At 36.1% G+C, this 22890-nt stretch overlaps 1 protein-coding gene across 1 annotated transcript; it reads left to right on the forward strand.

Annotated features, from left to right (window-relative positions):
• Positions 1–13630: 13630 nt before the first annotated feature.
• Positions 13631–22253, forward strand: LOC133790948 (acyl-CoA-binding domain-containing protein 4). The gene is made up of 18 exons (XM_062228805.1): positions 13631–13916; positions 14553–14623; positions 15275–15338; positions 15437–15508; positions 15829–16023; positions 16102–16179; positions 16667–16768; positions 16950–17016; positions 17566–17627; positions 17866–18005; positions 18528–18654; positions 18771–18885; positions 19642–19730; positions 19907–19990; positions 20073–20249; positions 20898–21053; positions 21165–21224; positions 21696–22253. Exons 1-18 carry the CDS (start codon positions 13761–13763, stop codon positions 21867–21869), a joined length of 1989 nt encoding a protein of 662 aa, XP_062084789.1. The 5' UTR covers positions 13631–13760; the 3' UTR covers positions 21870–22253.
• The last annotated feature ends 637 nt before the right edge of the window (positions 22254–22890 follow it).

A 22890-nucleotide genomic window follows, 5' to 3' on the forward strand; every position in this document is an offset into this window, starting at 1 on the left:
CATAAACACAGAGGCTCAAGCTCTGAACGATATCATACTCAGTATACAATCGTGTCCTAACCACATGTTTCTCATGCATCATATGCAATATATCCAGCAATCCAACATGCACTAATAACAGCCATGCATGTCACGCTTAATAACCAACCAACATGCATAAAGAATAGCCATGCATGTCATACTCAATAATCAACCAACATGCATCAATAATAGCCATGCATGTCATACTCAATAATCAACCAACATGCATAAATAATAGCCATGTATGTCACATATACACAGGGTGCAGTTTTCTTACCTCAAAGTCGAGCTAGAACGATTAAAAGAACGACCCTTGAGAACGATCAACTTTTAGTCCTTTAACGGTCACCTAGTCATAACCAAATATAGGATACCATCAATAAAAATGATCAACACAAGTTCCCAAACCAATATCTAGCCTCCGGTACATCAATCCCCACTTAACCAAGTAGTAGGATCAACCCCGAGGCCTATGGTAAGCATCCCTAAGCTAAAAACACAATTTTGGTCAAATCTGCCCTGATGGGCTGCGGCTCATCTCCCTGACAGAGGCATAATTGCCTCAGAAGTCACCTTAGGCCGCGGCACACAAAAGCCAGGCCGCGGCTCATTACCCAGATCAGCCAAAAATCAGCAACGCACCAGCTCGACCTCCCCTGCATATTCCCTTAGAACCAAGCCTTCAAACTAGTTCCAAACCTTCTCCAAACACTCAATTAAACCTCTAAACATCACCCATAACTCCCCCTCATCAAAACCCAACCAAACATACACAAAAACTCCCCTTGATTCCCACTTTCTACATCAAAAACCTTAAGTTGAAAACCAAAAGGAAAACAGAGCATAACCTGAATTCAATGGCTAGAACTCACCTTAAAAACGATTTTGAGTCCCCTTAAATGTCTGAGTCAAGTTCCCTAACTCCCACCTTTGATCTCCTAGCTCAACTCCTCAAAATGGCTCTCAAAATTCAAAGAAAGGATGAAGGAAGAAGCTTGTACGGGAGAGAAAGGGAGAGATGAGGATAGGCTCAGTTTTATTATCATTCCACAGCCTTCTAAAATTCCCAAGGCTGATATAAATCCTTAAGGTCAAAAGACCATAATGCCCCTAGGCCAAATAAATCCCTCTAAAGGCTTCCGAGGGTAAAACCGTCATTTCCCTCCTATCTCGTTAATTATAATTAACGCTCTCCAATTCCTGCTATTCCCAATATTCCCAAATACCAATAAATCATATCTCATTACCCTCTAATTCCCGGTAATGCTCTAATCATTAAATTCACCCCGGGACTCACCCCGAGCCCCGAACTTAAACCCGTTATGACTAGACCGAACACTTACATCTCATGATCGTCTCATGTCGAATAGCTCGAACCAATCCACCTTTTAATGTGGGTATATTAATTAATCACAACCATACACCCAAAATACACAATTACGCCCACAACGGCCAAATTACCAAAATACCCTTATAATAATAAATACTCCCATATGCATGCATTCACTATCATATAATAATATAATTCACGTAAACATGCATAAAATCATTAAATACCATAATAAATCAATTATGGCCCTCCCGGTGTAACACCCCAACTCCTGGGACCGTTACGGTGTGCCTTGTAAATAGTGCTAAACTCGCTAATCGAGACATTTGGCCAAAATCGTGATCTAAGTATGATTAGCGAGTTAGGGATAAAACATTTTGGTTAAGATATAACGTTTCACTAGAACGTTTAGCATATACATTGGGATCCCGAAAATACAATTCAGAGTTTAATACAGAAAATATTTACAACAGGTCGTTCTAAGCGGCAAAACAGGGTTCAACCCTAGTTCCACTTTAAACCTCGACCGTGGCGGTCGAGCAGCCGCATATGTACACGTCATCACCTAAGCTCTCCAACTCAAGGGTGGTCCAGCTTCCTCTTGCCTTTACCTGCACCACATAGCACCCGTGAGCCGAAGCCCAGCAAGAAAACATAATACTCTTCATAAACATTATCAAATGATTATCATTATAATCACACTGAATATAAAGCTTTCAAACCAATGGGTGCACATCACATGATTCTAGCGGGAGAGTGGCTGTTAAGTAAGCCACCAGCCTCCAAGCTCTGTTTTGTAGCGGGAGAGTGGCTGTTAAGTAAGCCACCAGCCTCCAAGCTCTGTCTTTTAGCGGGAGAGTGGCTGTTAAGTAAGCCACTAGCCTCCAAGCTCTATTTTCTAGCAAGAGAGTGGCTGATAGGTAAGCCACTGGCCTTCAAGCTCTGTTTTCTAGCAAGAGAGTGGCTGATAGGTAAGCCACTGGCCTTCAAGCTCTGTTTATTCATCGACCCTCAGGGTCGGTCAGGCATTAATGCTCCTTGAGTCATTCAATGCTAGTAATCGATTAGATCTAATCTCTGTTGGCTTGCGTGATTCACGCTAAGGCCGTTCTGACAAGTAAGTCAGCGCTTCCTGACCTGTGTCCAGTAACACTGCCGAGCCTGACAAATAAGTCACAGCCTCACAGTTGATACTAACACTTTTGTCGATTATGTATTCGGCCATACACAAGTAAGAAATGCTATCAATATGTATCATATGCCAGTTATCCAAGAATAGGGCATTCAGCATGCTTACTAAACAGTTTCTAGCACAGTCATGATCATGCACAAACTCAGAGACTCAAGCTCTGACCAATCTCATATTCATCGTTCATGGCATGCCCTATCACATGTGTTCTCGTGCATTACATGCATCACACTTAATCATCCAGCACGCCTCAATAATAATCATATGCAAATGGACAAGATTTTCCAAGCATTCATTATGCTAACTATGTTTACATTTAAACGTCCAACATGCATCAATCATAGCCATGCATGTCATACTCAATAGCCAATCAACATGCATCATAATAGCCATGCATGTCATGCTCAATAATCAACCAACATGCATCCATAATAGCCATGCATGTCACATATACACAGGGTGTAGTTTTCTTACCTCAGATTCGAGCTAGTACCAATATAAGAACGATCCTTGAGAACGATCAACCTTTAAGTCCTTAGCGGTCACCTAATCATAACCATATATGGAACACCATTAATAACATGATAATCAAAGGTTCCACACCAATATCTAGCCCCCAGGAGATCAATCCAAACTAATCCAAGTAGTAGGGACACTCCCGAGGCCCATAACTAAGTTCCCGGGGTCAAAACGAGCAAACGGGGCGAAAACAGGGCAAGGGCTGCGGCCCTAGCACCTTGGGCCGCGGCCCCCAGGGTTCTCTGAGGCAAGGGCCGCGGCGCCCTCCATCAAGGGCCACGGCGCCCAGCGAAGACAAATTCCTAACACCTGCTTCTTCGAACTAGGGCCGCGGCGCACAAGAACAGGGCCGCGGCCCCCAACCTTGGGCCATTCCCAAACGTGTTTCAAGCACTCCAAATCCTCCAAAAACATACCCAAACATTCCCCAATCATCAAATCAAAGTTCCCAAGCTTCCCAATACTCCAAAACCTTCAAAACCCAAAGCTCAAACCGACCAAAATCTCAACAATTAACAAAGTCCAATTCTAAGCTTCAAAACTTTAAAAACTTAAAACTTCAAACTTAGATTACCTTCGATTGGGTTGTTTCTCGTCAAATCCTTCGGTTAAGAAGCTTTTAATCTTTCCTAGGATCGCTATGCCTCGACCCTCGCTTGATTCCGACTCCTAGAACTCAAGATTTCCTCAAAAAGGCTCAAACGGTAAAACGGACTATTTTGAGAGAGAACGAGAAGTTTCTAACGTATGTTCTTATTTGTCAAGCTACTTCAAGCTTAAGTAACCTTAAATAAAACCTAGTGCTCGGGGTCCCGAAAACACCCCCGGGGACACTACAGTCAAAACTTCCAGAATTTCACCCTGATCTCAAATATTCCCAATCTATCACCAAATAACATTTCTATTACCCCAAAATTGACCCCGTTATGACAAAACCGCTAACTCATAATCTAAGATCGTCTCATGCCACATAGCTCGAATATATCTCCAAAATAATGAAATCTCATTCACATATTACAATACGCACCCAATAGGCCAAATTACCAAAATGCCCTTATCATTTTAAATACTCCCATACGCATGCATTTATCATCATATAATAATATAGTTCACATTAACATGCATATATTCATTTTATAACATATTAAATCAATTATGGCCCTCCCGGCCTCCTAATCAAGGTCCTAAACCTTATTAGGAAATTTGGGGCATTACACCCAGCCTCCTAATCAAGGTCCTAAACCTCATTAGGAAATTTGGGGCATTACATTAAATCACTCATCTGATTAGGGCTATAAGCCCCATCATGGTTAACATAACCACAAAGTGTTATTCACTCATTTGTTCAAGGTTATAAGGTCTATATGATTATCATTTGATATTATATACATGCAGTAATAAGTTTTCTTGCTGAGCCTTGACTCATGGGTGCTATGTGGTGCAAGTAAAGGGAAAGAAAAGCTCACCTAGCCTTGAGTGGAGAGCTTAGGTGGCGATGTGTATATATGCGACCGTTTGACCACCACGGCCAATGAGTTTCTCGGAGGAACTAGGGGTTAACCCTATTTTTGTCGCTTAGGTCGGCGGGTTGTAATTTTACATTGTAATGACCGTTTTGGATTGTAAATAACCTGTAAATGCTTTTATGGGCCCATGAAAATTTTTATGTTTTAAATAAAATATATCCTTTCCTTTTTGATCGGTTTTTCACCTTAGCCTATTAATAACACCTAGATGCACGTTTATAACCAAATGGCTCGATTAGCGAGTTAAGCACAGTTCAAAGCTCACAGTTCGGTCTTGGAGTAACCAGGGCGTTACACGAGCAAGTCAGAACCCAAGCAGAAAAATCAGACTCAGAATGGTCGAAAAAGAAAAGAAAGCATCCCGATAATAAGCAGACCGATGCTGAAAAAAGAGCACGTACCAACAATGGTAATAATAAGCGGGGTTATGTGGAATCTCCTCAGTGCTCCAAGTGTCAGAAAAGACATATTGGGGAGTGTCGTGCAAACACCAAGGGTTGCTACAAGTGTGGCCAGGAAGGTCATTAGAAAAGGGAAAGTCCGCAGCTCAAAGCAGAAGAGAAGAAATATAACAAGATAGTTCCAGCCAGAGTCTTTGCTTTGACCCAGTGAGAAGCCGAAACTAGTAACAAGGTGGTCACATGTCAGCTTCCTATCTTCGATAATATATATTCACTATTGTTTGATTCGGGAGCAACACACTCGTATATCTCGTTAGGAATGATAGAGAAATTAGACAAACCTTATGAAAGATTTAGAAATAGGTTTGTTACGAAACTGCCTTCGGGCGAAATTGTTCTATCATCACGGATAGTACGAGGAGTACCGATCAAAGTCGAGGGCACGGAGCTAGAAGGAGACCTGATAGAGCTAGAGATCAAGAATTTTTACGTAATACTAGGCATGGACTGGCTAGCAAGACATGTCACAATCATCGACTGTTGACGCAAGCAAGTGACGTTCGAAACCCCTGAGGGTTAGAAACTCTGTTTTATGGGAAAAGTTTCAGGACTACGAACACTGCTTATCTCATCTCTCAAGGCTCAAAGGATGATAGAAAAATGATGTCATGCATTCTTAGCAAGCGTCACGGATGTGGCACAGGAAACACCATTAAAGGTTGGAGACGTTTGCATTATAAAGGAATTTCAAGACGTATTTCCTAATGACTTACCAGGGTTACCCACTAGTACCTGGAACCGAGTCTGTCTCAAAGGCACCATACCGAATGGCACCAACTGAACTCAAGGAGTTGAAAGCGCAGTTACAAGAGCTTTTAGACTTGGGATTCATCAGACCAAGCCATTCGCCGTGGGGGGCACCCGTTTTATTTGTGAAGAAGAAGGATGGAAGCATGCAGATGTGTATCGATACCATGAGTTGAACAATGTGACAATTAAGAATAAGTACCCGCTACCCTAGATCGACAAATTATTTGATCAACTCCGAGGAGCGACTGTATTTTCAAAGATTGATCTACAGTTCAGTTATCACCAGCTCAAGGTAAGGGAAGAAGACATACCAAAGATGACTTTTATGACTTGATACAGACATTACGAGTTCCTAGTAATGTCTTTTGGTCTTACCAACGCTCCAGCTGCATTTATGGAATTAATGAACCGGGCCTTCAAGGATTACCTAGACAAATTCATCGTGGTATTCATTGACGATATATTGGTGTACTCCAAGGATGAAGTCGAGCACGAGGAACACTTAAGACTAACCATACTGTGACTAAAGGAGCACCAACTTTACGCCAAGTTCAAGAAGTGCAATTTTCAGCTATCACAAGTAGTGTTCCTCGGGCACATAGTATCCAAGGATGGAGTCACAGTAGACCCAACTAAAGTAGAGGCTGTGAAGAATTGGCCAATACCTAAGAATGCGTCAGAGGTTAAAAGTTTTCTCCGGCTAGTAGGCTATTGCCGGAGATTTGTAGAAGGCTTTTCTAAGATAGCCACTCCGCTTACCAACCTGACCGGAAATAGCGGAAGTTCAACTGGACAGATAAATGTCAAGAAAACTTCCAGTTTCTCAAAGACAAATTGTGCTCAGCACCAGTACTTTGCGTACCGACACCCAAGGAGTTCAACATGAGGCAGCGCAGGTGGTTGGAACTAGTAAAGGACTATGATTGTGGAATCCTATACCACCCAGGAAAGGCAAATGTCGTTGCAAACGCATTAAGCTGGAAGAATTATGGAAGTCTGATAGCATTATCCAGAATTAAGAAGCCGCTACAACAAGAGCTAATTAATGTTGGGATAGAAATAGTCATAGGTCAACTGGCTAACTTGTCCATCCATTTAAGTTTATTAGAGGATATACGGATCGAGCAAGGGCATGGTGACACGCTATTACCACATATGATTGCAGTCAAATAAGGCAAGACTGCATATTTCTAGATCAGGACAGGGGTTCTTGAAATATAAAGGCTGGGTATGCGTGTCGAATGACCAATGGGATTAAGATGAAGATATTAGAAAAGGCACACACTACCCCCCTACTCAGTTCACCTGGGGTCTACAAAGATATCACACGACCTTAAGGCACTATATTGGTGGTCGGGAATGAAGAGAGACATAGCAAAGTATGTATCCAAATGCCTAACATGCCAGCAAGTAAAGGCAGAACATCAGCGACCCGCAAGCTTATTACAACCGCTTAGTATTCTGAATGGAAGTGGGAAGACATAGCCATGGACATCGTGACAAGAATACCATGAACAAGCAGGCAACATGACTTGGGCTGGGTCGTGGTGGATAGACTCACAAAGTCAACTCACTTCTTGCCTGTCAAAACTACGTACACTGCGGACGAGTACGCAAACATCTATGTTCAAGAAATAGTACGATTGCATGGAATCCCTAAGACCATAGTATCCGATAGAGGTTCGATGTTCACCTCAAGATTTTGGGGAAGCTTCCAACAAGCCACGGGTACCAAGATAAGTCTCAGTACGACATTTCATCCTCATACCGACGGACATGCCGAGCGTACCATACAAATTTTAGAAGATATGTTGCGCGCTTGTGTACTAGACTTCAGAGGATCATGGAGTAAGTATTTGCCACTTATAGAGTTCTCCTACAATGATAGCTACCAGGAAATGATCGGTATGGTGCCCTATGAGCTACTTTATGGAAGGAAATTCCGGTCACCGTTACATTGGGATGAGGTAAGAGAAAGACAACTTCTTGGACCCGAGGTTGTTAGAGAGGCTCAAGGCGTAGTTGAGCTAATTAAAAAACATATGCTCCCTAATTAGAGTCGATAAAAGAGTTATGAGGATGCCAAGCGACGAGATGTGGAATTCAAGGTTGGAGATCAAGTCTTCTTAAGAATATCTCCAATGAAAGTAGTGAAGCGGTTCGGGAAGAAATGCAAACTTAGTCCCCCGTACATAGGTCCTTTTGAGATATTGGACAAATTGTGACCAGCAACATATAGATTAGCCCGAACGCCAGCTCTAGCAGACAACCATAATGTGTTTCAAATCTCGATGCTGCGTAGATATGTGTCAGACTCACCCCACGTTCTCAAGTACGATACGTTAGCACTCCAGAAAGATCTAAGTTATGAGGAACGACTAGTTCACATCTTGGAGAAGGGGTGAAGGAATTACGGTCGAAAAGTATTCCAATAGCCAAAGTCTTATGAAGTAATAGCATAGAACGGGAGGCAGCGTGGGAATTGGAGGAAGACATCCTAACACGGTATCCGGAATTGTGTTGTAAGTAAATTTCGAGGAAGAAATTCTTTTAAGTAGGGGAGAATTGTAGCACCTCATAATTTTACTTAGTTAGATAGTAGTATCTTATGCTGTAATATTTTAGTTTTCGTGGATATTGGTTCAAGCCAGGAATTATTTGGAAACTCATAGAGATAGTTATGGATTTTGTAAGTTTAGCCTATAGTTTAGAAATATTAATTTTATCATAAGGTTTAATTATTGAAGTTGGTCCTAGAAGTATTATTTATTATAACCTAAGGTTTAGATAGAATAATTAAGAATGTGACATTTGTCACATGTATGTTTATTAAGTATTTTAGATGAATAAAATAATAAAGGATAAGCTTAGGAAGTCTAGAACCTTCTCTCAGATGCTAGGATCTCGTATTACTTAGTCAAAGTAGTTTAAACAACTTTAAGTGTGCTTAAAACGTGTCGAAATGTACTTTAGTATTTAAGCGTAAGCCGATATATCGTAGCTGTAGAGGGCAATATATCGCCTATGCTAATACGGGAAACACGTTGACTTTGCATTAACGAAACCACGGAGCCTCGAGAAAACAAGGGAGGCGATATATCAGCTCCAGTGGCTTAGTTTGAAACTTCGTGGAATACGAAGCTAGAAACAGCCCTCAACAACTTGTACTTGCTCTTGAACGATTTTGACCGAGTTCTGGGCATTTGTTGAGCGAAAAATCCCATTTTTATTAAATAATTTATTCATTTTAATGCGAATTAGTTTTTACTCCTTGAACTCTATAAATAAGACCCTTCACCCAGCCATTTTCATCATCTTTCAAACACTTTTCAGAGCCTCCAAGCTGTTATTTTCGTTCTAGAGAGAAACACTAGGGTTTTGGGGTTAAAGCTTTCAAATCTAGGCTTTTCTAAACACCTGGGAGGTAAGCTATAGTGTGATTTCGGTGTTTGAGGTATAGATCAAAGCTCTAAGCTGTCTATGGTACTCTTAATCCTCAGGTCTAATCTATTTCTATTCTTCTTATTCTTTCCCTTTATAATGGGTTTTGATTAGGAATTTGATTTCTTTGAAACTTAAGGTTTTCGGAAAGTCCTTATTTCGATGGTTTAGATCTTATTTTCATCTTAATCTCTTTAGAAAACTTATGATTTTACTATTTTTTTAGGAGTTTCCAATCCCGCACTTGTCTCCAATACCCCAATTTTGATAAGGAAAATAAGTTAGATTTTATGTGCTATGTGTTTGTATGTATGTTCTTCTTATGTCTTTTAGTCGCTTGGGAAATATGGTTGCTTAGACAGCAAATCCCGATATTTTTATCATTATCGTAGACTATAGTTGTGTTTAAACCTACTTCTAAAATAGTAGTTAAGAGGACTATAGCGGTTTCTATCACATACTGCGGCAATGAGTTAATGATCATTAATATTGTAGTCTCTTTTATGTTTTTATGTTTTAGTAGTTTTTCCTTACTAAGCATTAGACTCATTCATTTTTATTTAGATTGTGCAGGTAAATGAGCATGGAAGGCGAGACGGATCCAATGTGGTTTTGGCATGTGTATTGGGCGATGAACTAAAGGACTGAACCGATGGGATCGATCGATGATGCATTGACATTTGAGTTTTTTAATTATGTATTTATGATTTATGTATTTAGTACTTGAATATTTAAATAAAGATTTTGTTTTCTTTATGTTTTTTTTTGTGTATAAGCAATAAGATCCCGTACTTTTGGATTTTCTTAATAATAAAGTCTTTATTATTTTATGTATGTATCCAAAAGATAGTAGCATGTCTTAGTAGTTTTAAATGTCCGATGTCTTTTAATTAGTCGGGTCGTTCACCATGTACCAACGATTGTCTAGAAATTGTTGACGGAATGTATTTATGCCGTAAAAAAATGATATAGGTATTAAATTGTATGTTTTAAAAAGCTTATGTATTTTTGCCACCAATTACTCGTTGAAGTAAACCCTTTTATCATCTTTTTTTAACCTATTAGTAGTAGTGTTATTTTAGTCGTGGAAATTTAAATTTACATGGGTATAACTTTTAAAATGGTTTTCTTTTTTTTTTTTCAAAAAAAAAATCAAGATAAATAAACTAAACACTCACCATGGATGATGTAAACTAGCTAATTTGATAAAATATAGAGAATAATGGTAAAAATGAGCTTCCAATGAATGAGCTAAATTTGAGCTATTTAAAATTTTTTTTTTACATTAATGAATAATATTACTCCACACAATAGCAGAGGCAGTTAAGGTGGCTCTCAGGTGCCCCTCTTCATTGTGCCTCTTTACCATATTTATATATAAATACATATATATATGTGGAAGACTTCTTAATGGTTATTATCCATAGACGAGTACTAACAATTATGATGATGTGACAATATAGTGACTTGGTATAGCAAGTCACTAACAGGTAAATATTTGTTTTTCTACATTAATTTCGAATTTAATTATTTTTTTGCCATAATTAATGGTGTTTCCAACCAATAAGAAACACTAACTATATTTAGAAATTTATATGCATTTGAAAAATGAAAATTTTACAATATTATATTTTCATAATAAAACACACATTTTTCATCAGGTAATCCTTCAAAAAGTTTGAAAAAATCAAAATTTATTTTTAGAAATATTAATTAACAACTATAAATATGAACCATTGATCTTAATCCAATCGATAACATTATAGTAACTATCCATAAGTAGTAACCATATAATATAATAGGTGGCTCGTGCCTTCCAATCAAATTATTTCTTAATTTCTTTTGTTTTTTTGTCGTTTACTTGAAGAAAGGCCATATTATATATATATATATATATTTATATATCATTAGTTATCTATGTAAATAAAATAAAAACTAATAGTTTTTTTTTTTTGCTATATAACCAATAATTATCATTTTTTTTTCTGCTATATAAGTTATAATCATAGTTTATCATTTCTTACTTTTTCTCTATCATTCAGCGCTGCAACATCTTCTTCTTTTCAAGCTGCTTATTCTGTCATTCCTCTCTCCTTCTTGCAGTTTTTTCACTGTCTTCTCTACTCCTCCACCTTCTCCAGCTCCAGCAAATGTGCCCCTGTGAATTGAAGTTCTATCTCCGCCGCTGACTTCACTATTATATTATTTCATATAATATAATATTAGATTAAATAATGTGGCAAAAATGTGATTTGTCACACCTATAACATATTATTGAGAGTCACAAAATTGGACACATGTGTGTGCCCAAATGTGACATATTTTGGAGTTACAAAATCAGTTACAAATTTGTAACTCCCAAATATTACCCAATAATGTGTATATTATATGTTATACATTTGAGATTGGATTTCATAAAGTCATGATGATATATGACTGTTGGAGACATGTTTTTAACTCCCAATAGGTGTTTAGAGGTTACAAAATCATGTGAGAAATAATTTGGGACGTTTTGGAAAAATGAATTTTTTGTGCTGAAAATGGCTTGTGGCCGCGACCTGGGGGACAGAAGCCAGTGGCTGCGACCACTGAAAAGTCCTGGCCGCGGCCAGTGAGGCTGACAGCTAATGTAAATTTTTAGTTTTTTCCAAATTGAACGGTTCTAACATCCCAAATAACTCCAAAATCTCCATTTTAATTCCATAAACATCCAATTAAACATTGGTAACATCCATGGGGGTTGGTGGAATTTGAAATTCAAAGGGGTATCTCAAATTCTATAAATAGGAGCCTAATGCTCACTTGTATGACACACCATTTTTCCATCCTCAAAGCACTTGGCTGAAAAATACACCAAAAGACTTGATAATTCCAAAGAGTTATTTCTTAGAGAGATCCCATAATGCTTAGAGAATAGGGGGAAATAAGCTTTTGGACAAAGGCCTTGAACCTTGTTCAAGTTGGTGATCCCTACTACTCTACACTTTGGTTGTGTGAGAATTTGTTTGTGTTTTCATTCTTTTGTTCCTCTTGTTCTTCTTATTTATTTGTATTATTATAGTATTGAGCTTGTAATCTTCTTCCTCTACATCTTATTTCTATTTACTTGTATTTTGAGCAATTGAGTTGTAATGTTTATTTAATCAATATTATCTTGTCCATTGTATTTTTGCAAAGAGTTGTATTTGATTTTTCCATATTTTCATTGAGTATTAAGATATATTATCTAACATTCACATATAGAGATAATTATTCATTGAGTTTAAAATATTTTATTATTTTTTCTTTCTTTATTTTTCTATATTAATTATATTTTATTTTTTTTCTTTCTCTTTTTTTAGTATTTTAATGAATAAAAAAATAACATTTAAATGATGTAGAAAAAATATAGAGAAAAAAATAAAAAAATTGATGTATGATGGTAAATGTTTGATGTAAAATAGAAAAAAATAGAGATTTAGTGATGTATTTGAAAAAATAGATTAGAGCATCATTAAGAGTGTTCTAACAAAATAAATATGATTCATGATAAAATAACACTCATTACATCATTAAGACAAAAATATAACAAAAAATTTGATAATACAAAAAAATGTAAATGCACTATCTAAGGAGTATATTTGTCTAACTAATTAAGCTAACATAATTTTTTTTAGATCAACACAACAATCTAATAATATTTGTTATAATATTAATTAGTTAAGAAATAAATTATATATCAGAGAGAGTTTTCAAATTTATTTTATAATTTTTGCCTTTTGTTATTATTTGCTTTGTGTATTTCTAGCGTCAATATTTTTGTGGCTTTAGTGATTGTTATTTTTTGTTCGGGGTTTTGTATTTTCTGGATCTGGATGAATAGATTATTGATGTCTTATTTTGTGATGAGTCATCGTTTTGTATTTTTTGGATGTGAATCTGGATGAATAAATTATTGATGTCTTGTTTTGTGATGAGTCATCATTCTTCGGCAATCTTCACAGACTTGGTTAATGGTTGTTTAGTTTTCAATAATAAAGTTTTTAATTTATAATTGATTTTAGGTGTTATTTCATTATTAGGGATCATATATTATATTGTCATTTAGAGATTTATTTACTTCACGATTGTTGGATGAGCTTATTGGACTTAATTGAAGTTTTTATATATATATTTTTAAATTATAACAATTTATTAATGATATTGTTATGTATGAGCTTGTAATGAGTGCAATTAGTTGTGTCATATTGATTTTATAAAACGAAGAATAAAAAAAAATAAGATGGTTTGAGTTAGTATTATTTTAGATCATTTGTAAAAATAATTATGAAAAAAAACTAAAAACATTTTGCTATTCCCACGCCCGCGCGCGTTAACAATGAACAACACCACCAAACTATTAAAAAAAAAAAAAAAAAAAAACCCAAATAGAATCGCTGAAATACGGCTGTCCGTGGCACTAAAAACAACTTCGTTTCTTTCGATCTCTGCTCGTAACGTAATCTAGAGAGAGTGAGTAAGAGAGGGAGAAGAAGAAGACGACGATGGCTCGAGTGAGCTCAGGCCTTCAATACCCGGAGCGCTTCTACGCGGCGGCCTCCTACGTTGGATTTGACGGATCTCCTCGCTCTTCCGCCAAGGCTGTCCGCTCCAAGTTCAAGCCGGATACAGCTCTTATTCTCTACGCTCTGCATCAACAGGTTATATATATACATATATAAAAATTCATTAATGCTTATCTCTATTTTGTTTTTTTTAATTCCAATCCCAAAATCCAATTCTTGGCTCTTCAATCTCAATGCCTTTGCGTCAGGAATGTCAATGCCGCGGTTGATTTGATAGCTTTCGTTAACTTCTTTCATTGTTTTGTGGAATGTTGCGATCGAATTATGCGTTTCCATTTGTGATGGGATTTTTCGTTTGGGTAGGCTTTGAGTGCTTGATTTGCATTGATTTGGTGACTTTCTGTGTGTGATTTTGGTTTCTTTAGGTGTAATTGAGTTAGATCTGGGATCATGCAAACCAGATTGGCATATTCTAGATGTTGATCTGTGATTCTTTTTGGTCGATGAGGCAATTAGTGGGAGAAAGGAATAGTTTTGGGTGGTGTTATATGCAAATGCGCATAAGTAGGATGTATGTATGTGCATATAAATATATATATATATATCTTCGTGGGTGTGTGATATTTTATTAAAGACGTTCATATCCGAGTATTTGAAAGTGCACAATTTTGCTTGTTGGCGATCTTAAGAATTAAGGGAGTTTTTGGTTTGATACAAGAGGTTCTGTACAAATGCAATGGTGATAGCGGGTTTTAACATTTCCCATTGCAGGCCACCGTCGGACCCTGTAATGTTCCAGAACCTAGTGCTTGGAACGCTATTGAGAAAAGCAAATGGAGCAGGTTCGTTTTCTTTGCCATTTTCTTTCTCTCGCTCATTATTGAAACCCAATGGATTAAACAGGCGAATATTTTGCTCTTAACATCTTGATATGTATCCTTTAAAATCGCATTTTCTGTCTAGTTTATAGGCGAGTCTATTGGGTTTTACTTTTAAAAGGTCCTGCAAATTAGATATTTAAAATTATTGTATGAAAGCTTGAGGGGCGTGTAGGAAAGTTAAGATTATGTGAGGAAACATTTAATTTACTAGGTAGAAATTAAGCAAGGGAGCTTGAATTGATATATAAGAATAATGTATTAAATGTTTTTATTGGGAATTAATTTGTAACGGCAGTTTGTGCCCATAATTGGTTTGGGGTTTCTTGAAATTTGGAGAATTTATGTATTATACTTGGAAGAAAGGAAAAGCCATATATGGTCTTTACTTGGTTGCTTAGGTTGTTGACTAACATTGATTAAAAATAGATATATGGGGATATGGATATGGTTTTCTAGAACTTGGATGTGGATTAATGTTGCATTGCTGATTCAGGTAGAACAGTAAGCGATATTTTATATCTTACACGTAATCAAGCAGTGATCATTATGCATTACATTAGGTGCTACTTTATTGAGTTCTTTGGTAAAGCCAGCTTTATATGCATTGTGCAGCTGGAAACAGCTTGGAGATATGGTACCTGCTGAAGCCATGCGTCTTTTTGTGAAATTATTGGAGGTTTATACAAATATTTTATTTCTTAGCTTCATGCTTTTATGCTACATGAGATTGATATAGATCTTTGCTAACATGTTTCACTTCTATTTTTTTGGTAGGAAGAAGATCCTAGTTGGTATTCAAGAGCATCAAATTTTGTTGCAGACCCTGTAGTTGATGTACAAATGAATGTAAGTACTTTATCATCATACATTGTTGTTTGAATAATTCACCATTTTTTTAGGTGACAAATCTGATATGAGTTTCACAAAATGATGTCAGTTTTCTAACATTGGATGATTTTTCTTTAGTTTCATGCATGCTCTCTTTATGTTGTTATTCTTTTGGAGGTTAGCTTATTTATGCAATTAAGAGGATACTCACTGATGTTTTGTTAACTGTCCTTTGTTTCTATAAGATGCCTTTGGACATCGCTTACAATTTAGTTTTGAGGTTTGTTTGTTGTTTAAATACTTGTTTTTAATTTTTTTTGGTATGATGTGGTTTGTAGCATAATTTAAAGGCTGAGCCAGTGGTTGAGAATGGGACCTCTTATCCCGAGACGAAGACAATTGCCACTGAAAATGGAAATTCAGCTGAAACTCAGGACAAAGATGTTGTTTCAGAAGGTCTTGGTTCAGTTGCTGTCTATGATCAGTGGATTTCGCCTCCTATATCTGGTCAACAACCAAAAGCTCGTTATGAGGTATTGGCATTTACTCTTTTCATATTTTACCATCTTAATCAACGTGTACTTTTTGTATGAATGGTTCTCATTTTTCAGCATGGAGCAGCAGTTGTACAAGACAAGATGTACATATATGGCGGAAACCACAATGGTCGTTATCTTAATGATCTACATGTAAGTAAGATATACAGTTCTTGCATGCATAAACATGTTCTAATTTATATGCTCTTAAATATTGGTGTGAATATTGTTGGTTAAGTATGTAGCTGGCATTGTTTCTGGTTATTTCTATAGCAACTTTTGAAACACTCTCCGTCTTATTCTATAATTGTTGCTCACCTTTTCTTGAACTAGTGTAGAAAACTAGGATCTTGGGGTGTTCTTAGATGCTGGGGGTTTGTACTAGGATGACATTTCCAATTAAAATAAATTGTTTTTATTTTCCTTACAGAAAATAAGCTACTTCAGTGGGTCTTTAGATATATAATTACTTGTGTAATTTTTATTTTTCATATATGAGAGAGGGTCTTGTATCTTATGATTATAACCTGTTTTTTTTTTAAATTCATGAAGGCTGACAATTTAGGTATTCATTGCTTTTCCTTCTGTTTCCACTTTGCTATGGATATCTTTGATATGTTTTACTTGAAAAACATGACAGGTTCTGGATTTTAGGAGTTGGGGCTGGTCAAGAATTGAGGTCAAGGCTGGGAATGATTCACCATCTCTGGCAAAAGTAGCTCCATGTGCTGGCCATTCCTTGGTTAGTATAAAACATTTTATTAGCATTTTTTTAACACTTCTTTGAGCATGGCTCTGTAATTTTCTAGCTGATATGATTTTCTATCAGCTATCCGTTTTCCGTTATAATTCTGCTTTTATTTGCTTTGCACCATTCCGAATATTTTAATTAATACTTTTGAATTGTTTCTTGGTTTTTTCAGATACCATGGGAGAATAAGCTCCTGTCAGTTGCTGGACATACGAAGGATCCATCTGAAACTATTCAGGGTTGGAACTATTTTCATTCTTTTGTACTTTGTTATTACTTAATAGTCTCTGTGCTTTGGTGATTTCTTGTCCTTGACTATTTTGTATGATTGCATGTTCTTATGCTTGTACATTTTGCATAGAATCCTATGGGTATGATGGATGGTACGTTAGTTTTTAGAATCAATTAGTCAATCATAGCACTCTGTGCTAATCATTTAGGCAAACTGTACAAGAATTATTGTAGTCAGACCTTTGTATACAGATTGAAGTTCTAACATCATGATATAACTTCTAGTCTGTATACTTTTTATGCAATTTTCCTGTTACTATCTTTTCTTTTGTATGCTCTCCCCTCTCTGATAAACAAAGAAAGCATATAAAAAGATCTTCCAAGGATGTTCCTTAAGATTCTAACTTTTGCTCTTCTCAGTAACGACTTTGATGTAATGTTTCTCACATTTCTTTGCTTCTCATAGTAGTGACCCGTTCTTCCCTCCCTCTGTTTCCTTTTCTATTTACTTTTATCTAATGCATTATTATTTCTTTGTTCCTGCTTTAATATGACAGTGAAGGCATTTGATCTACAGAGAAGCAGTTGGTCGCCTTTAAAGACTTATGGGAAACCCCCGGTATGAATTTGTTTTCTTGAGAACTTTTATCTTTGTGGACAAGTGCATGTAAGACATGTATACTCTTCTGTCAACTTGAGTTGGACACTAATACTACCTTTGAAATTTAGTTTATAATTAAATGTGGAGATCTTTTACTGGCTGTAAGCTGTCATGATATTTTTGAAAGCATAACTTAAATGTAAAAGTATGTTTTGAACTTACTAAATCATTTTTTTCTCCTGTTGATGCTTTGCAGGTATCTCGGGGAGGTCAGTCAGTCACCATGGTGGGAACGAGCTTGGTCATTTTTGGAGGACAAGATGCAAAAAGAACTCTACTAAATGATCTGCATATTCTCGACTTAGAATCAATGACCTGGGATGAAATTGATGCTGTGTAAGATAATTTTTTACTTTTGATGATATATTTTTTGTGTGGCTGTGTGCGCGGTAGGTAGGGGGGGGGGGGGGGGGGATTGGGATAGAGTGGCTATTGCGCTGTTGTGTTTGTTCTTTCCTTGTGAATTGGTGTATAACAACAGGACAATTTATTAAAGTAGTCATGCTAATGCCTTCAACAGTATTTAGTAATTGAATTGTATCTCCGACATACTTTAGTAAATGTAGTTATATTTTTTAGTTGACCTATTCTATGATGAGATGCCGAGCTAAACTTTTATTAATAACACCCTATCCACAGCCCATATACATATGCTTAAAAAAAGAAGACATAGGATAACAGTGAGCCCTCCAAAGAAAAATTCAATCAAACATGAAGCCTGCCACTCCTTTTCCTTATGGCACACTGTATACAATTACTTCAAGTTATTCCCTTCTTCCACATGTTTGATAGCAACTAAGTGTCTAAGACAACAGTTCAATCAGTTTTTGGGGTTAATATCTGTCAACTATTTTACAGGGGTGTTCCTCCTTCTCCAAGGTCTGACCATGCTGCTGCAGTCCATGCTGAACGCTATCTGCTTATCTTTGGTGGAGGTTCCCATGCAACTTGCTTCAATGATCTGCATGTCCTTGATTTGCAATCAGTAAGATGATTGTTCTAATCCAGTTTTATGTTTAATTACATAAATATATATTGTTTGTTACTTTCTTCTCTAGGTGAAACTATTAATTTTATCTTTAATACATTTGGAATGTACAGATGGAATGGTCAAGACCCACACAACAAGGTGACATACCAACTCCAAGGGCTGGACATGCAGGTGTAACAGTTGGGGAGAACTGGTTCATTGTTGGAGGTGGTGACAATAAAAGTGGTATGTTATTAAAAACTTTGGCTCTAGACTTAATAATGAGCTAGTTATTCTTCTACGTGGAGGATTTGATTTAGACTTCCTAGTTATTGGTTAATACCTTCTGGGAGAGAAGCTAACACTTGTCAGGATTTCTCTGTGTTTGGGGACAGCTTACATTTTTCTAATAGTCAGCATGAGAGATGTTGTGGCTGCTCACTTTAGAATAAAATAAGTTATGCTAGAACTGCAATATTGGGGAACAAGATTTGTCAGTGCCTATGAACTTCTGTTAGATTTATGAAGCAGCCTAGCTTTGTAAGAAGTCAAACATATATTCTGTTATTTCTATTTTTGGAGGCTAGTTATTCAACTCTTAAATTGGTTATTTTCAGAAAAACCATCATCATGACTTTTTAACCTGGAAATGTCTAATTTTCTGGAACTTGTCTACTTTTTTTCTTTCATTTTTTTTTCTTCTGGATCATAGTAATTCACTGCAGATGCAAATTGCAAGCATACTATATGTCTCAGCAATGGTTCTCAGTAATCTGTATAGAAATTTGGTTGATGTATATTTATAACTAAAATAGATACATCAAACACCGTAATGCACCATTCCAAGTTCTTTTATTAATATATTTATTTTTTATCAAAATCTTGCCCTAAAATAGGTAGACAATCTTTCTGCTATTAAATTTATGATGGTTCCATGGAACTGTTCTTCTGGCATTCAACTTCCCATAACAAGGCATGTCTCTTCCTGTTGATGTATTGCAGGTGTCTCTGAAACTGTTGTCTTAAACATGTCTACTCTTGTTTGGTCCGTTGTGACTACTGTTGAAGGGCGGGTTCCTGTTGCAAGTGAGGTATTTTGCTTTGAAAAACTTCTGTAAGCTGACCACAATGGTCTAGAGTTCCTGTTATAGCTTGTGTTTATTTGCAACTTACAATTAGTCTAGCTGTTTTTCCTACTGTTTAGTTGTGTTACTGCCAGAGGTGAGCCGATGAAACAATGGAAATCATGCAGTTGTTTTATTTGTAGGGCTTGAGTGTGGTCGTTGGGTCGTACAATGGGGAAGACATTATTATATCTTTTGGGGGCTATAATGGACGTTACAGTAATGAGGTTAGGACTATTTTTATATATGTTTGTGGCTTCATCTTTTGTTTTAGACTCTAAATTTGTATGCCTTCCTGTCTCATGTTAGATCAACGTTCTGAAACCAAGTCACAAGTCAACCCTGCAATCAAAGATGATTGAAACTCCTGTTCCAGATAGTGTTTCAGCAGTGCCAAATGCTACGAATGCGACTAGAGATTTGGATTCGGAATTTGAAGCTGGCCAAGATGGAAAGATTAGGGAAATTGTTATGGACTCTCCCATGGTTTGTATTATTGTAGATCAGTTGAAATGTGCTTAAAAGATAGAGTAATTGGTTAAAATAAACATTTTTTTAATATCATTTTGCAAAATGACCTTTAATTATTTGCAAAATTACATTCAAAATGACCTTTAATATCATTTTGATAGTTATTTGTAAAATGACCTTTCAGAGATAGGGTGTGAGTGTATCTGGAAGATTATTTTGCAAGAATTATAAAAAGGGACTATTATGCAAAGTGATTTTTTTATATATATATATATAAATTGGCTATTTCGCCAAGCACCCTGAAAGGATATCTGCAACATTTGGTACAGTGTGCAGACGTATGTTTCATGTATATATGAATGCATACACACTTAACAAACTTTCCTAACTACCTCCTTGAATATCATATTTTCATTGGATAAGTTTTCTTTTCAGAATGCCGTTTAAATATGTTTTCTTTGATCATATCCCACTTTTGCTAGCGACTGAAATTACATTTCTCTGGTCATATTTCAAATTATATGTCATCAGTTTTTCCTTTCTTTATTCTATCATTCTTCCCATCACCTTCCTCCTAGATAAATTTTAGTGCTACTCAAATCCTCATGGTGCTGTCTTTTGCGTTTGTCTTACTATGCAGTTTACACTTGGATTGTTTTGCAGAAATCTAAAGGTGAGAAGAGCAGTGAGCATGTTTTAGCATCCCTCAGAGCTGAAAAAGAAGAAATAGAATCTTCACTGAGCAAGGAAAAACTGCAGTCATTACAATTAAAACAGGACTTGGCGGATGCGGAAACTCGTAACACTGACCTTTACAAGGTAATTTATCGATAAGTTACTTGTCATTTTGCTTAATTTTCCTGGGTGTATGGAAGTGTAATTCCCTTAGAGAGATCACCTTTTTTTCAAGTTTATTTTATTACATTGTAGGAGCTTCAATCTGTTCGTGGTCAGCTAGCAGCAGAACAGTCAAGATGTTTCAAACTAGAGGTATGCACATGAGTTTGGACCTTTTTATCTGATCACAGCAAGATCTGATATTGTTTGATCTAATAAATTAACTGATTTTACACGGTCATGATTGCTTTTATATCAATTATGTGAACAATTCGTTTCTTGTTGTCATTTGAATTCTCTTGCTGGCAACTGCAATGACACTACACCCAAAATTTTGACCTTCTGGTGATGCATCTTATTCAATAATTTCTGGCCGTAGCTTAGTCACTTCCATGGGTTGATATACTAAATGACTCAAGTAAGAGCTTCTAACAGGCCATTTGATCACATAAGTATTTGTGTGAAAATGTTATTCGTTATACAATAGAGGGGAAAGCTTAATCAGCAGGCTAATCTAAATCCACGAAAGCCTGATTATTCTAAGCATTTTTTGATGTGACAAAAGAAGAAAGAACAAAGAAAATGAAGATGGATGCTCTGCTAATTGCTTTTGAATTACTACAGGTCGAGCTTGCTGAACTACGGCAGAAACTCCAAACAATGGAGGCTCTACAAAAGGAACTCGAACTTCTCCAACGACAAAAGGCTGCATCTGAAGAAGCAGCTTCAAATGCCAAACAGAAGCAGAGTTCTGGCGGTGTTTGGGGTTGGCTAGCCGGAAGCCCTCCTCCCCAGTAAGCCATCGATGCCAGATTGTATTGGCCAGGCCTAAGGGAATAGGGTTGCTAGATGTGATTCTTATTGATCCATTTTTTGCCCAAATATTTTTTTGTTTTACTTTAACAAAGCTCTCTTTTTCTGTGATAGAATAAGATATCAGATTCTTATTGGTGGAGACGGCAATCTTTTGGGATTTTTGCATGAATACATGTCTGTACTTTCAAATACCTAGTTTTATTTGTTAGTGAGATGATTTTAATTCCCCTGTTTTTTTTAGTCACCAAATTATTTGAATTTGTATTCGAAGTGAATATATATTGAGTCAAGTAAAGATAAGATCTCAAAGTTTGTAAATTTGTCCATTGTTACATTATGGAATATATGTTATGTTTTTCTTTGCCATTTGTTCAGCAATCTATCCAAATATCATATTTTTTTTCTGCACATCGCAAAATTTTATGCAATTATTATTACCATTTATGTTCATTAATAGGAATATATGCTCTCAGCAAGTTTCAAGATCATCCATCGGAAATGATAAATATAGCATCACATGACAAATGTATCGAAAGTTGCCAAAATTATATTTATTAGAAGATTTTGATCTTCCGAATTTCAGATAATTATTACGATAATCATACATATATATAAATCAAAATTGGGATATTAAGAAACATATATAAGGAAACTTTTCTTATGAAATCTGAACAAAAAATGACAAACAACATTTTTTTCTCACGCTTGGGCCATTTATTTGCTCATGCTGACATCTTGATAAAAAAATATCATTTTTAGATGAGATTATGCCATTTTATTATATTTTTGTTTTCTTGGTACTAATATACATCTATCTGGCTTAGTAAATATATAAATATATATATATATATATCTATTTTATATAATAAGTGGGTAGAAAATGAAATTTTTTGGTTTTAGCAGTTTTTTATTTTTTTAATATTAATTTTAGCGAAATATTCTTATATTTAACATAATATTCTTATATTTAATGGTCGTTTGTATGCCTTTCAACTTAAATAAA

This window comes from Humulus lupulus, chromosome 7 (assembly GCF_963169125.1).
Source record: "Humulus lupulus chromosome 7, drHumLupu1.1, whole genome shotgun sequence".
Lineage (NCBI taxonomy): Eukaryota > Viridiplantae > Streptophyta > Magnoliopsida > Rosales > Cannabaceae > Humulus > Humulus lupulus.